This window comes from Plutella xylostella, chromosome 9 (genome assembly GCF_932276165.1).
Source record: "Plutella xylostella chromosome 9, ilPluXylo3.1, whole genome shotgun sequence".
NCBI classification, from domain to species: Eukaryota; Metazoa; Arthropoda; class Insecta; order Lepidoptera; family Plutellidae; genus Plutella; species Plutella xylostella.
In genome coordinates, this window is record NC_063989.1 from 1,759,361 (window position 1) to 1,772,787 (window position 13,427).

Genomic DNA, 13,427 nt, shown 5'->3' on the forward strand with positions numbered 1-13,427 from the left:
CTAGGTAGAATAGCAAGAGTTTTTTTCTTTAATCGCCAGAGCAGATTATTAAATTGCCAGTAGATAACAATACGCTTGGGATGTATTTAAATAACTCTGTTATGAAAAATGATTTGTAGACCGTAGTAGGCAAACTAAATTATCATCAGTATATGTATAAAGAATATAAGTTCATTGTCAAGTTTGAGGAAAATAATTTTTCTACAGCTTTTCGATAACTCTTTTTGTAGTTGTATTTTTTGTTATTTTAATAATATTTCTAACAATAATAACGATTCCATTTTTTATGAATAAAAGTAAAAATCATGCACAGTTTTAAAATATGTTCAGAGAGTGATAGCATGATCTTAACCCAGTATTATAAAGTTTATGCATACAATTATGAAACAACCACTAGGCCGGGATAGATCTTAAGCAAGGAGAAAAAGTATGTTCAAAATGTTCAGATTAACGAGCTGAGTCATCATCATCTGTCGGCTCAAAAATCGGAATCGGTTGAATAACTTACATTTGGTTTATAAATTTATATTGGCAAGGAAAAAAACATTTGTATTAAATTTAAATTTATATGTATGTAGATATCTTTGTACAATATTGAAATTGTTATAAGTTCTTGCTAAACTCTTAAACATAACGCTCACTCAACATAATTATAACTCAACTCAGTTTAAATTGAAATAATTTATTAAGTATGACAGCTATATTACGAGCCTATATTTTATTATGTAAGATACTACTCTCACTAATCACATTTAAAGCAAATAAAACAAAGATTTGATGAACTCGAGTATTATCTATGGCCACCCAAGTACCTACCATTAAATTTCTAACTTGAATTCCTAACATACTTAAGTAGTTACATATATTATTTGTTTAATTGCTTCCATGTTTGAGCTTTTAAAACAGCTTTGCGAGAATATTCATTATATTCTATTTCTGTTTAATACAGACAGTATTTTTGAAGGCGACTTTATGTAATCTTTCATCCAACCATAGTTCACTTATTTATTTACACTGAATAGTTTAGATATCACAAACCTTTATAAATACTGTCGAATTTTGTAGTGGATGTGGATACTTCTAACTGGGTAACGCAAGGTCCTAGGTACGATCCCGGGTTGGGGCAGATATTTATTCAAAATAATTAAAAGGGCGGTATATATTTGTATCGTACATGCATGTGTCTGTTTTGTTTTTAAGTCAAAACGACTACTAAAATAGCATTAAGTACAGTAAATTGTCATAAAAAAGGTTTTATCAGATAGAAACTGTGTGCTAAACAAAGAAACACTTAACAATCCGTCGTAAAATGATTTTACTATCGACTAATAACGAAGTCTTTCTTGCTCTATCTAGTTAATTGTTATATACCTAAGATGAGCCAGTATACTTGAAACTGAAAGGGTGATTATTTTATATCCTCTCCCATTCGCACTCTGAGATCATTCCCTTAGATAGATAATTCTTTATTGCACACACAAACATAAATTACACAAGGAAATGTACAATATAGACAAATGGCGGCCTTATTTATTTATTTTTTTTTTTTATTTATAAACGCTTTATTGTACACAAACAAACAATATACAAAACAGATTACAAATTTAAAACATATAGGACGTATACAAAGGCGGGCTTATTGCCAAAAGGCAATTTCTTCCAGCCAACCTACGACTGGGTGAAAGAGAAATAGAAAATTAAATCTTTTAACTAATTAAATTTGAAGTAGGTACAATTAACAAAAATAATAAAACCTAACTATTATTAAAGCAAACATGAGACAAAACTACAAATATAAATATAAATAATATCATAATAAATTATAAATATAAAATAGAACTGCATACATATATACTTTAAATTATAAATAATATATATTATAAAATATATATATACATATATTATTTTATCTGCCAACCTAACGATTCAAAATAGTGATTCTTCACATTTTTTTTTAAAAGTTGCCAGCGATGGTGACTGTCGCACGCTCTCTGGCAAGGAGTTCCACAGGCACGCTGCCTTCATAGCGAATGAATCGCTATATGAGGCGGAATTATGAACAGGAATGCTCAACAATTTGTTTTCTACCGACCTCAATGCTCTACCCTGAGAATGAGAACACAAAAATGAGAACTTGCACTTCAGGTATTGGGGAGATGAGGGGTTATTTAAAACACTGTACAATATGTTGAGAATATGAGTATTCCGGCGAAGGCGAATTGGAAGCCACTGTAATTGAGCTCGATACTCAGAAATGTGATCATATTTGCGCAATCCGAAAATGAATCGAATGCACAAGTTCTGGAGACGTTCGAGTTTGCTGAGTAGCTCTTCAGTGAGGTCAAGATAGCTTACATCGGCGTAATCAAGAATAGGAAGCAGTAAGGACTGTGCCAACGTAACTTTAGTGTTCAGTGGTAGAAAGTACTGCAAGCGCTTAAGAGAATGGAAGGACGCGAACATTTTCTTGCTGACAGCATCTATTTGGGGAATCCAAGAAAGAGTGCAATCCATGATCACGCCAAGATTTTTTACCGTAGCTACGTAGGGTATGTCAGTCTGATCGTACCTGACTCTCATGGCAGCTGAAAAGTCAATTTTACGAAGCATTCGTGAGCTTCCGAGAACAATTGCTTGAGACTTCGAAGGATTGAGTAGTAGACCAAAAGACTTGACCCACTTAGAAATTATTTTCAAGTTTTCATTTATACAACTAACGGCTGTGTTCAAACTCTCTGGTGGTACACCGGCATAGAGCTGAAGATCGTCTGCATATAGGTGGTAGTTAGAAGTAAGTTTGCTAGCCAGAATGTTGATGAACAGGGAAAAAAGTAAAGGAGAAAGGACGCCGCCTTGAGGGACGCCAGCCAGAACTGAACACCAAGAAGAACTCTCGGCATCAGTACGTACACACTGCTGACGCCCTTTGAGATAAGACTCGAACCAACTTATAACTGCCGGAGATACATTAAGAGATTGAATAACACCAAGGAGTAACTCAAAGTCAACCGAATTGAATGCATTGCTGAAATCCAGCAACGCAAGGACAGTAACTTGCTGATTATCGATGTTGTGCCTGATGTCATCGGTGACTTTTATTAAAGCTGTGACTGTACTGTGGCCTGGACGAAAGCCGGATTGAAAAGAGTTCAGGAGTTGGTTGTTGGAGAGGTAGGAGGATAACTGTTCGAAGACTAGGCGCTCGAGAACTTTGGACAGAAAGGGTAGGATAGAGATGGGTCGGAACTGGGACAAGGACGAGGGATTAGGGACTTTTGGTAGTGGAAGAATGAAGGCCTTTTTCCAAAGACTGGGAAAAGAACTACAAAGAAAAGAATAATTCATCAAATTGGTGATGTGCGGTAAAATGACGTCCAGAATAGAAACTATCATGTGGGCACTGATATCATCAATACCTACAGCTTTACTAGTAATATCAGAGATGCATCTCTTAACGTCACGGCCAGTAACAAGTTTGAAATTGAAAGAAGGGCAGTCAGGGATTGGCAAGGAAGAAAGATGATTAAGAGCTTCTGTTCTAATTTGATCATTTAGAACTAAAGGAGGTGTAGAGAAATGCTTATTAAGAGCAGAGAGGTCAATGTCGAAGTTAGAATTTGCCTTAGACTTCCCTATGCCCAGTGTTTTCAAAAAATTCCACAACTGCGAATTATCACAGTTTTCTATGGATGTATGGATGTATCGGCGTTTTGCGTCCCTACACACTCTATTGCAGCGATTTCTCAACTCCTTGTACACTTTCAGGTTCTCTTCAGTTGGATGTTTCTTGTAGCGGTACTTGGCGTGATCTCGTTTCGTCATGAAGCCTTTGATCTTGTCCGTAAGCCACGGGGCAGGGAGCTGTTTGACACGGACAGGACGAAGGGGTGCATGTTTATTAAACAGGTTTGTGAGCAGAGAGTTAAACATAGTTACCCTCTCGTCAATATCGTCTATGTCGTTCAGCTGTGCCCAATCAATGGCTTTGGCATCCTCAAAAAGTCGCTGCATGTCCACTTTTTTAAAATTACGTTGGAGAATAGTACGCTTTTTAGGTTTGGGAGTGCGGACCTTGTAGGAGAGATAAAGAAGATCGTGGTATGAAAAACAATCAGCTGTGAACTGACCGTGTTTCATAACAAGATCGGGAGAAGAAACAATGATCAAATCTAGGAGAGTAGAATCTGAGTTAGGCGGATGGTGAGTGGCTTGAAGAGGTAAAATGTGAAGATTTTTTGAAGTGACAATGGAGTGCAAGGTATTAGAACGAGAGTTGTTTTTGAGAAGGCAAGTGTTGAAGTCACCCATGACGATAGTATTGTCGAATAGAGGAGAGAAATCTTCAAGAAGCTTCTCGAAGGAGGAAAAGTAATTTACAGTCAGTGAAGGGCTATAGCAAACTCTGAGGAGAATCCTGCTGTAGCCTAGACGCACTTCTATCAGAAGGTGTTCGGCTTTCTCAGAATAATCACTCGGAGATTTGCTGACGATCGTAAAGGGAATATGACTACGTAGATAGATAGCCACTCCACCTCCGCCTTTGTTAGTTCGGTCATTCCGAATCAGCTGAAAACCTGGAAGAGGGTATAAAGATGAGTCAAGAGAAGGTTTTAGCCAGGATTCAGAAACAAGAATGGCATGAATGTTGTTATTATCAAAAGATGCAAGCATATCGGAGTAATGAGCCGGAATACTCTGTGCATTTATGTGAACTACGTTCAGAGATTTCGGACAGTTCGAAAACGCACTGTTGAGATTCGAAGAAAGAGAAACGTAGGACAAGTCACAACTGCTGGCTGTGGCAATTGAGGAACATGAGAGAAAAGAGTCATCGTCATCATCACTATGGGCAGAATCATAAATACTCATACTAAAAATATATACTTAATAGATACAATACAATATACTTAATACAATAAGATTAAACACGTAACTAAAAATAATATTCTATAACTATTTGATATAAATATTTTAACTACCTGCACTATTATTGCCAGAACCCTAAAATTATTTAGTACAAAGAAAATAATAAAAGTGTCAAAATAATTATTCTGAGATTGACTTTAACGTTATCGTTACTGATATAGTTCGTTACAGAAATTAACAGATTATCTAATGCATGTGACATTGACAATTTGATTTGACACATGAAAACAAACACAATAAGAAATATGAAATTGAAGGTGGAATCATTTTAAACAATAATTAATTACCTCCAATCTAAAGTGCGAAAAAAGAACACTGAAAAACTTAATAATTAGACACTGAAAAACACATATTAGCGCTTGTCCTTGAACACAGTAGCCTTACTTCGCGTCACGGGTGCCGCGGCCGAGGGAGCCGGCTTGCTGGGCTTAGACGAAGCCTTGTCACCGGGTGCCTTCGCGGCCGCCGTGGTCGTCGGAGCTGCTGCAGGATGCTTCCTGCACAGCTCGTCCAGCTGCGCCGCCGACACGATCTTGACGCGGCTGTCATCAGGGAGCTTTACATACACGGCCCCATTGGCCGTCCAGCACGCCCGGATGCCAAAGTGCTTGCGACTGCGGCTGTACAGCTCCTGCCTTGTCCTGGTCAAGAACTCCGAGACCACCACTGAGCTAGTCTTAAGGCACTTCTTCTTGGACCAAATGGTTGCCTTTGTGGTCATACTGGCTAGTCTGACAAGAATGGGACGCGGTCGCTTGGAGTTTGGTGCACCCAATCTTATGCACTGCTGCATAGAAGACTCTTGGAAGTCAGCTATCCCCAGCTTAGCCACAGCAATGTTAGAGATTACACCAGGAAGGTGCTCATTGGGGTCTTCTGATATGCCAGAGAAGAGCAAGACCTTGCGTCGACTCTGAGAGTCTAGCTCGTCCACCTGCTGCATAAGGCCAACAACTTGGTCTTGGAGTAAGCGCAAGATGTCCATCACTGACTTTTTGAATGCCTCAAAGTCCTTAGTGAGGCTGTCGAGATCCTTCGTCTTCTCCGGGGTACTAGAAGCCTTCAGCCTCCGCTCGTAGTCCTCCATCCAGGACCCAAGCACCTTCTCTATGCCAATCTGTTTATTTAGGATGTCTTGTGCAGTGGCCATGATTGCTGTGTTTGTTTTTATAGTGTAAGGTTTGGCAGGTGAGTGCAGTTTGTTGCTACTGCATACAGTCAGGGGCGTATTTACCCTAGGGCTAAAAGGGCTACAGCCCGGGGCGGCAGGCGGCGAAGGGCGGCCCAGGGGCGGCCGGCAGGCCGCCCTTGGACTTTAGGTTGAAGGATTAAAAAAGTACAGAACAATATTTTAGGACGTAAGCCTAGAACCGCCCTGAGCCATCTTTGCAAATGTTGATTTCATGTCTTAAGAAATATGATAAGTATGAAAGCCGCCTTCGTTCTTTTCTGAACCGGTGGAATAGTCTAATTTTTTCCGCCTTGGTAGGTATTTTCTTGAAGAAAATCCAAAGTTTTTTTTTGGATAACTCAGTCGCCCGCCCTGCACAAGTTTATTTCTAAACGTTCTAAAATGTAGACGAGTACATCCAGATTTTTTCTTTCTTCGGTAGATATCATTTTTTATGCAAATCTATCACCACAATGTTCCTATACATATGTAGGTCGGTAGGTACTCTAAACTTCTTCTTCTTTCGTGTCAGTGAACATGCGAATTTTTTAATTTGTCTAGACCGAAACGAAGCAACTTTGATAGCATTCTGGTTGGCCTGGAGTAAGTCTTCCCGAGTGCAGGTGGAAGGGCACAGGGGACGGAGAGTACATGCTCCATAGTCAGGGGGCGGTACCACAGTCGCATAGGTAGGTTGGTACCAACGGTATAGCCCCACTTGCAAAGATTGTCCTTGCAGCAGCCTACCTCTGTTTGCAACCGATTTAGAGTCTTCCAAATGTGCCAGGGGAGACTGATACCGGGAGCAAGTTTTTCTTCAAAAGGTAGGAAAGGATCCTGGGGCTGCTTTTCCTACCAGAGCCTTAGCCTTGCGTTTTGTGGGGTTTCATCAGTTAAGGACACCACACTATTTAGAAACGCTCTTAAGGCGGGAAGGTGCGGCAGTATGTGAGTAAAGTATGTCTGTAGTCGCATTCTTGTTTGCCTTTCTCAACAGAACATGACACTTTTCGCCGTATGCTAGGGGGTGCTATCCCAGCCAGAGAGTAGACCTTGTAGAGCGGTGTCGGTTTGAGGCATCCCGTTACTATACGAACTGTGTCGTTAAGAGCAAAATCTAGTTCTCTAGCATGCGCGGACCTTGCCGATATCATCATCAGCCAATAATCATCCACCGCTGGACATAGGCCTCTCCCAAGGAGCGCCACAACACTCGGTCCTCGGCCTTCCTCACCCAACCACTACCGGCTCTACCCGCCTAAGGTCTTCAGTCCAGCGGGCAGGAGGGCGTCCCACGCTGCGTTTGCCTGTTCGTGGTTTCCACTCGAGAACTCGTCTACCCAACGGTTATCGGTTCTTCGGCAGATATGACCAGCCCACTACCACTTCAGCTTGCATATTTTGACAGCTATGTCGGAAACCTTAGTCCTCTGACGGATAACCTCATATCTGATACGATCCATCAGAGAAACCCCAAGCATAGCTCTCTCCATAGCACGCTGAGCGAATTAAGTCGGTGGACCAGTCCTACCGTCAGTGTCCACGTCTCTGCACCATACGTCATCACTGGCAGGACGCTGTGTCACTCCGAGGTATTTTGGTGACGAGCAGTGCTGGATTTTTTAAGTATGAAAGCCGGCCTTTGTTATTTTTTGAACCGGTGGAATAGTCTATTTTTTCCACCTCTGTATTTTTTAAGGAAATCCAAAGAAAAAAAAATGTCTCACTCAGTCCCCAAAGTTTATTTCTAAACGTTCTAAAATGTACGTACCCGTCTATCAAAAAAAAATATTTTTTTGTTCGGAAAATATCATTGTCTATGCAAATCTATCACCACAATGATATTATACATATGTAGGTCGATAGGTACTATACACTGACTGCTTTTTATGTTTTCTTTCAATCCTTGATGGGGCGGAAAACTACAGGAGCCCAGGGCGCGCAATCTTTAAATACGCCCCTGCATACAGTAATAGTACTTCAGTTGTAGTTTAAATAAATAGCAGTCAGCTGATGTTGCCAACAATTATTAGTCAACTTTATGTATATAATTATACCAAAAAACTGTATTGAGACTAAAAATTTGTATATAAACAATAATTAATTAAAAGATCTAATTAATTTACTTGTTACTTTTTTTGCTGCTACCTCCCAAAAAAAAAATTATTACTAAGAGTAATTTCTTCCAGACTACCTCGGAGGAGAGAAACTATACAAGAAAAGGGGAAAGTGCAAAAAATTACAAACAGAACATATAACAAGGAGAAAGAGTGTGAGTGAGAAGCAAAATTTGCTATTTTAGAATCTCAGTGTATTGATAAACCTAATATTAACCAACGATAAGTTGCTCAAGTTTTTTATACTCGGACAAGTAGGTCTAAGCAATTACTTAGCGTGAGTACTGAGTAGCTTGGATTGCGATTTTTGATGTTCGATTTGACGTGATTGGGCCAAATAAACTTGATATTCACAGCATTTTTTTAGGTATAACAATTATTTATGTATATGTAGCTATTATAATAACAGAAATACCTATCGCCCTTAATTAATTATGATTTTTCCAATGGTAATTATAGTTTCTTAAGAATAGGTAAGCATACAATTTAATGCATCTTATACCTGTAGGCACCTAAATCTATAACATTTTGAGGTATTTTCCAAATAATCAAATACCAATTTAATTAAAATTGGTGTCATATCTTAATTGGGTAAATAAAATAGTCCCATTAATTAATAACTGCTGTATCTTAACAACTTGGTACCTACTAATAATTGTCAGTGTAATTTAAATCCGATGGTTTTATCATTTAGAGTGACTAGCACTATATAGCATTTTGTCTTCGGTGAAGGAAAACATCGTCAGGTAACCTGTGCATCTAGATATTGTGTCAAATCACAAACCCGGCCAGCATTGTGGGAAATGGTCCAAGCTCAAATTAAGGTTCTATTTGAGAAAGCCAGGTGCAGGTACTAACACCCCCACAGAAAAATATAGAATAAATGTATACAAAAAGCTGTAAAATAATAAAAAAACAGTTTCAATATATTTTTTCTCAAGTGTCCGTAAATGAAAGCCCAAATTGGCTTTAAGCCTCTCAACTATACCGAAAAACCTAGTAAACTAAAGGTAAACTAGTACCTAATTAAGTCTAAACAACACTTAATGTTTTTTTCCGCTCGGGTTTTCCGATTCTGATCTATATTGTCAATCTAATCACGTACAGTCGTGTTCCGGTGATCCCATACCCAGTCACGCCATTTTGACCTCTACGAGGGACAACATACGAAGCTTCAACTTCCCAGTGCATATAACCTAATGAGTTATTTGACAGTACTAAACTAACCTTATGTGTTTGTTTGACTCTGTGTTAGGCCTTGGATGAAGAGGGATCCTATTTACTATTTTATGTACCCTAGTTAGGGATAGCAACGGATATAGCTTGTTCTAGTATATTACGTTGGTATTGCTAGTCGCACCTATGTTGTGTTTCCGTGTCTGTTTTCCCGCTGATTAACAAATAAAATATTATGCAGTAGGAATTCTAGCTGCAATGTACCCATTATTCCTAAATTAGATATGCTCACAACACAAGCGAGAATTTACACAATCATAAAATGTTATAGAAAATAAAATACCATTACATCTACAATCAAAAAGGACTTGCATCAAAACAGAAGAAAATACAAAAATAAAGGTTAAAATAATAACAGCAGTAAGTATACATAAAAACATCCTTATTGCTTATAGCAATCTCTACCAGACAACCAAGAGAGAGAGACCCAGTTTTACACTCAGCTATAGACACCATGGTGTTCTATCATTCTATCAGACAGCCCCACCTATTACTGGCAAAATTGGGCCCCACTGGGGGGTGTTGAGGTCAGTGGATTGGATCAAGGGTGCGCCATGACATCACAAGGCCGCGTGTTGACCGCTGGCATTTCAGGTTTCAGCGCATTGGGTGTGCGGAGAAATGGTTTCATGAAACATAAATAAACTTTCTATTCGTGTTCTGGAGTCGAAGCATGATACAATTAGGAAAATTAGCTAGATGCGGTGACGAGTTTGAGAAAGGCTCGTAATGATTTGATGCTGAACGCTATAGATCGCATCCAGTGGCGTGCTTTGGGAGAGGCCTACGTCCAGCAGTAAACTGCTATAGGTTGATGATGAAATAAACTTTTATATTTAAAGTCATCAGCATGTAATCTGATCATCAGCATGCTGGTCATAGGGCTCTCCCATGGAACGTCGCCATGCTCTTTCCTCGGCCGTCCTCATCCAGCTACTTCCGGCTAAGTGTTAAAGGTCTTTGGTCTAGCAGATGTACCGAACTAAGCTTTCCTGTACGTTACCATTTGTTTAAGGTGAAATTTCATCAGTGAACTTCCCTATAGCAGCATATGCTTAAAAAAATTATTATGAATATACGTATAAACATCACAACAACATAAGTTTGTTTACATGCCGGAGTTCCCACGGGAAAACCTTTTGATGGAAGCCTGCGAAAGCTTATGTTCCTAAGCATAAAAATATCCTCAAAATTGCATTTCTCCTTTTTTCCCCGCTCGAAAGGTGTTCCCAATATTCGTTGTGTTTGTGTACTGATAATAGGGAAGAACTCACGTTTTCTATTTTCGTTATAATAATATTTACCTGTCGTCCTATGTCTGGACTGAGTATTAGGTAAGTAATAAAGAAAATATGGTCCTTTTCTTTAACTTTACCTACTATTATTATCATATTATAAGCGGGTGTACAGCGAGGCTGATAATAATTATGATAATATTAGATAATAATAACTATGTACATAAAAACAGTAGTACCATATAACCTAAACTTAATATATGTAAATGAATAAATTAGGTATTCAAATCACTATAATAAACTTTGTCTTGAATCACCAATAAATATTAATGAACACTCAATTTAATCGGAAAGTAACTAATTTGTTTTAAACTGGCTTTAGCATAAAAAAAACAAAGCTAAGATTGTTTACATAACGCCTGCTAAAGCTGTACAAGTAGGTATTCTACTGTTCTAGAGAAACGAACAGAGTTTTTTTAAAATACAAAATGTGTTTTTTTTACGTCTTCCAAAGTCTCACTACTTATGTTAATCTATTACTTGTTATTTTATTACTGCCATTGATAAATAATCTAAGTATCAGAAAAGTCAAGTTTTATGTATTATTTATTTGTCATAAAAGGAGGTTCTTTTAAGTATCGAATTCTTGCTTTGTGATTATACAAACGTTGACGTTATAATTTTATTATTTAGAATGCAGTTAAATAAAATTACAATCTTGAACGAAGGTATTTCTTGGGTATTCATAAATACGTGCACATCCTTACTTTAATTAAAATTCCTGCACAAGTACATTCACACACAAAGGGATGACAGATAAGAAACTCGTGCGCAACCTTAGATTAACAATATACGAACTAGATGGTTAGTCACATACAAAAGCAAAAGAAAAAACTGTCGCATTTTGTTTACTGTCACACCGTTTTAAGTGGAACCTATGACAACCATCTAAAGTATCTAAACTAACTAATTTAATATAAGATCTCAGCTAAGTGGGGTGTTATTAGTCGAGAGTCTTTTGCACTGACACTCCATCTAGTTTTTATTAAAATATCGTTGAGCGCAACCCACACAACTACAATTGAAACTCAATTGATGCACAAACACTGAAATCCTTATCTTATGTATATTTAGCAATTGTACAGCTCAAAGTAAATAATGAAAGATTGTGTTTGGCACTCCAAACTTCAACGAGCAATGGCAATTTATTTAAAGGGGAGTTTCTAATCTATAAGGTACAGAACAGATACAAAGTATGGAAAAATATTATAACCTAAATATACATAGCACGACATACATACATACATAACGTTTTACATATTAATTAATATAATAGGCACGTTATCCAGACTAGGTACTATGAAAAAAAACGTACATAGAGACGAATTGAGAACCTCCTCCCTTTTTCGAAGTCGGTTAAAAACTACGGTTAAAATATTATAATCTCTCTTTTCAGTGGAAGAGAGAAGGATCTGTGAAGATCAATGAAACCTCACTGCAAACAGCATAATGTACAGAATTATGCAAAAATGCCACTGGACCGGACCCCACCTCGGATCACCAAATCCTTTTACAACCACCTGTACAATGTACATATCCTAACTAATATTATAAATGCGAAAGTAACTGTGTCTGTCTGTCTGTCTGTTACTCTTTCAAGCCAACACTACTGAACGGATTTGAAAGAATTTTGGTACACATATGGTCTAGACCTTGAGAAAGAACGTAGGCTACATTTTATCCCGGAATTCCCATGGGAAAACTTTTTAAGGCGAAGCGAAGCTCGCGGGAACAGCTAGTACGTAATAAAACATCCACAGTTTCAAGATAAAAATTAGAACATTATTTAAATAATAATAGCGTCTTTTAAACGAAACATGTAAACGGGTTATTAACTCTACAAGCTGTATAATTGTCTCTACACATTATGTACTTGCTTGAGTGTTTTTTTTAGTTCTAGACTCCGTTTCTGTGTCTTTGTTCTGCAGTCTTGTATTGAAGATTATGCTAATTACAGAATGCAATATGCAAATTTTGTTATATCTTTGTATTTCTACGCCGTTTAGTTCTGTAGCACGGTTTGTTTGAAACAAGTTAATAGCTGTAAGTATTTTTTAAACCATTCAATGATCTTTGAACCAGAAATTATACAAAGAGATACTTAAGTATACTTAAACATTTTGAAAAAACGAACCCTGGCAAAAACTGAACTCCAAACCATCGAATGCGAAATTTGCGACTATGATGCTTCAATTGATTTTTTTCTTTAATAATATCATTCATTTGACTTGAATTGAATATCTTTTGTACTCTAATATAAGTTAATAGTAAGATATTGCTATAACACGGAAGCACTGCGGGCTACGAATCGGCGTAGCAGTGAAAGCGGCTACGAAATTGCTACGAAAACTATTGTTTGCTACGAACTAGGATTTGGCGTTATCCTCAGTCAAAGTTACTGAAAAATTACAATACCTCTGTTAGTGAAAGTGTATTGTTTTTATATGTATCTGAAGAGTTTTATTTTTACATATAATACAATTTTAATTAAGTCATAAGTACCATGACTTAATTAAAATTGTGCTGACATGTACCAATGAGTTCTTTTAACTTAAGTACAATGTATACCATCGCTCTTACGGTGAAGGAAAACATCGTGAGGAAACCTGCATATCTAGATATAGCACATCTAGATATGTGAACCCACCAACCCGCAGTGGACCAGCGTGGTGTGGAAATGGT

At 37.8% G+C, this 13,427-nt stretch overlaps 2 protein-coding genes across 4 annotated transcripts in view; both read right to left on the reverse strand.

The window, feature by feature from the left end:
• LOC105388638 overlaps positions 1 to 13,427 on the reverse strand; it is a 192,293-nt gene that overhangs the window by 113,785 nt on the left and 65,081 nt on the right. The window lies entirely within an intron of this gene.
• LOC125488925 lies at positions 5,122 to 8,203 on the reverse strand. Its single transcript, XM_048622955.1, has 2 exons — positions 8,058 to 8,203; positions 5,122 to 6,134 (listed from the first exon to the last, which is right to left on the reverse strand). The coding sequence occupies exon 2, from the start codon at positions 6,074 to 6,076 to the stop codon at positions 5,279 to 5,281; it is 798 nt and encodes a 265-aa protein (XP_048478912.1). The 5' UTR covers positions 6,077 to 6,134; positions 8,058 to 8,203; the 3' UTR covers positions 5,122 to 5,278.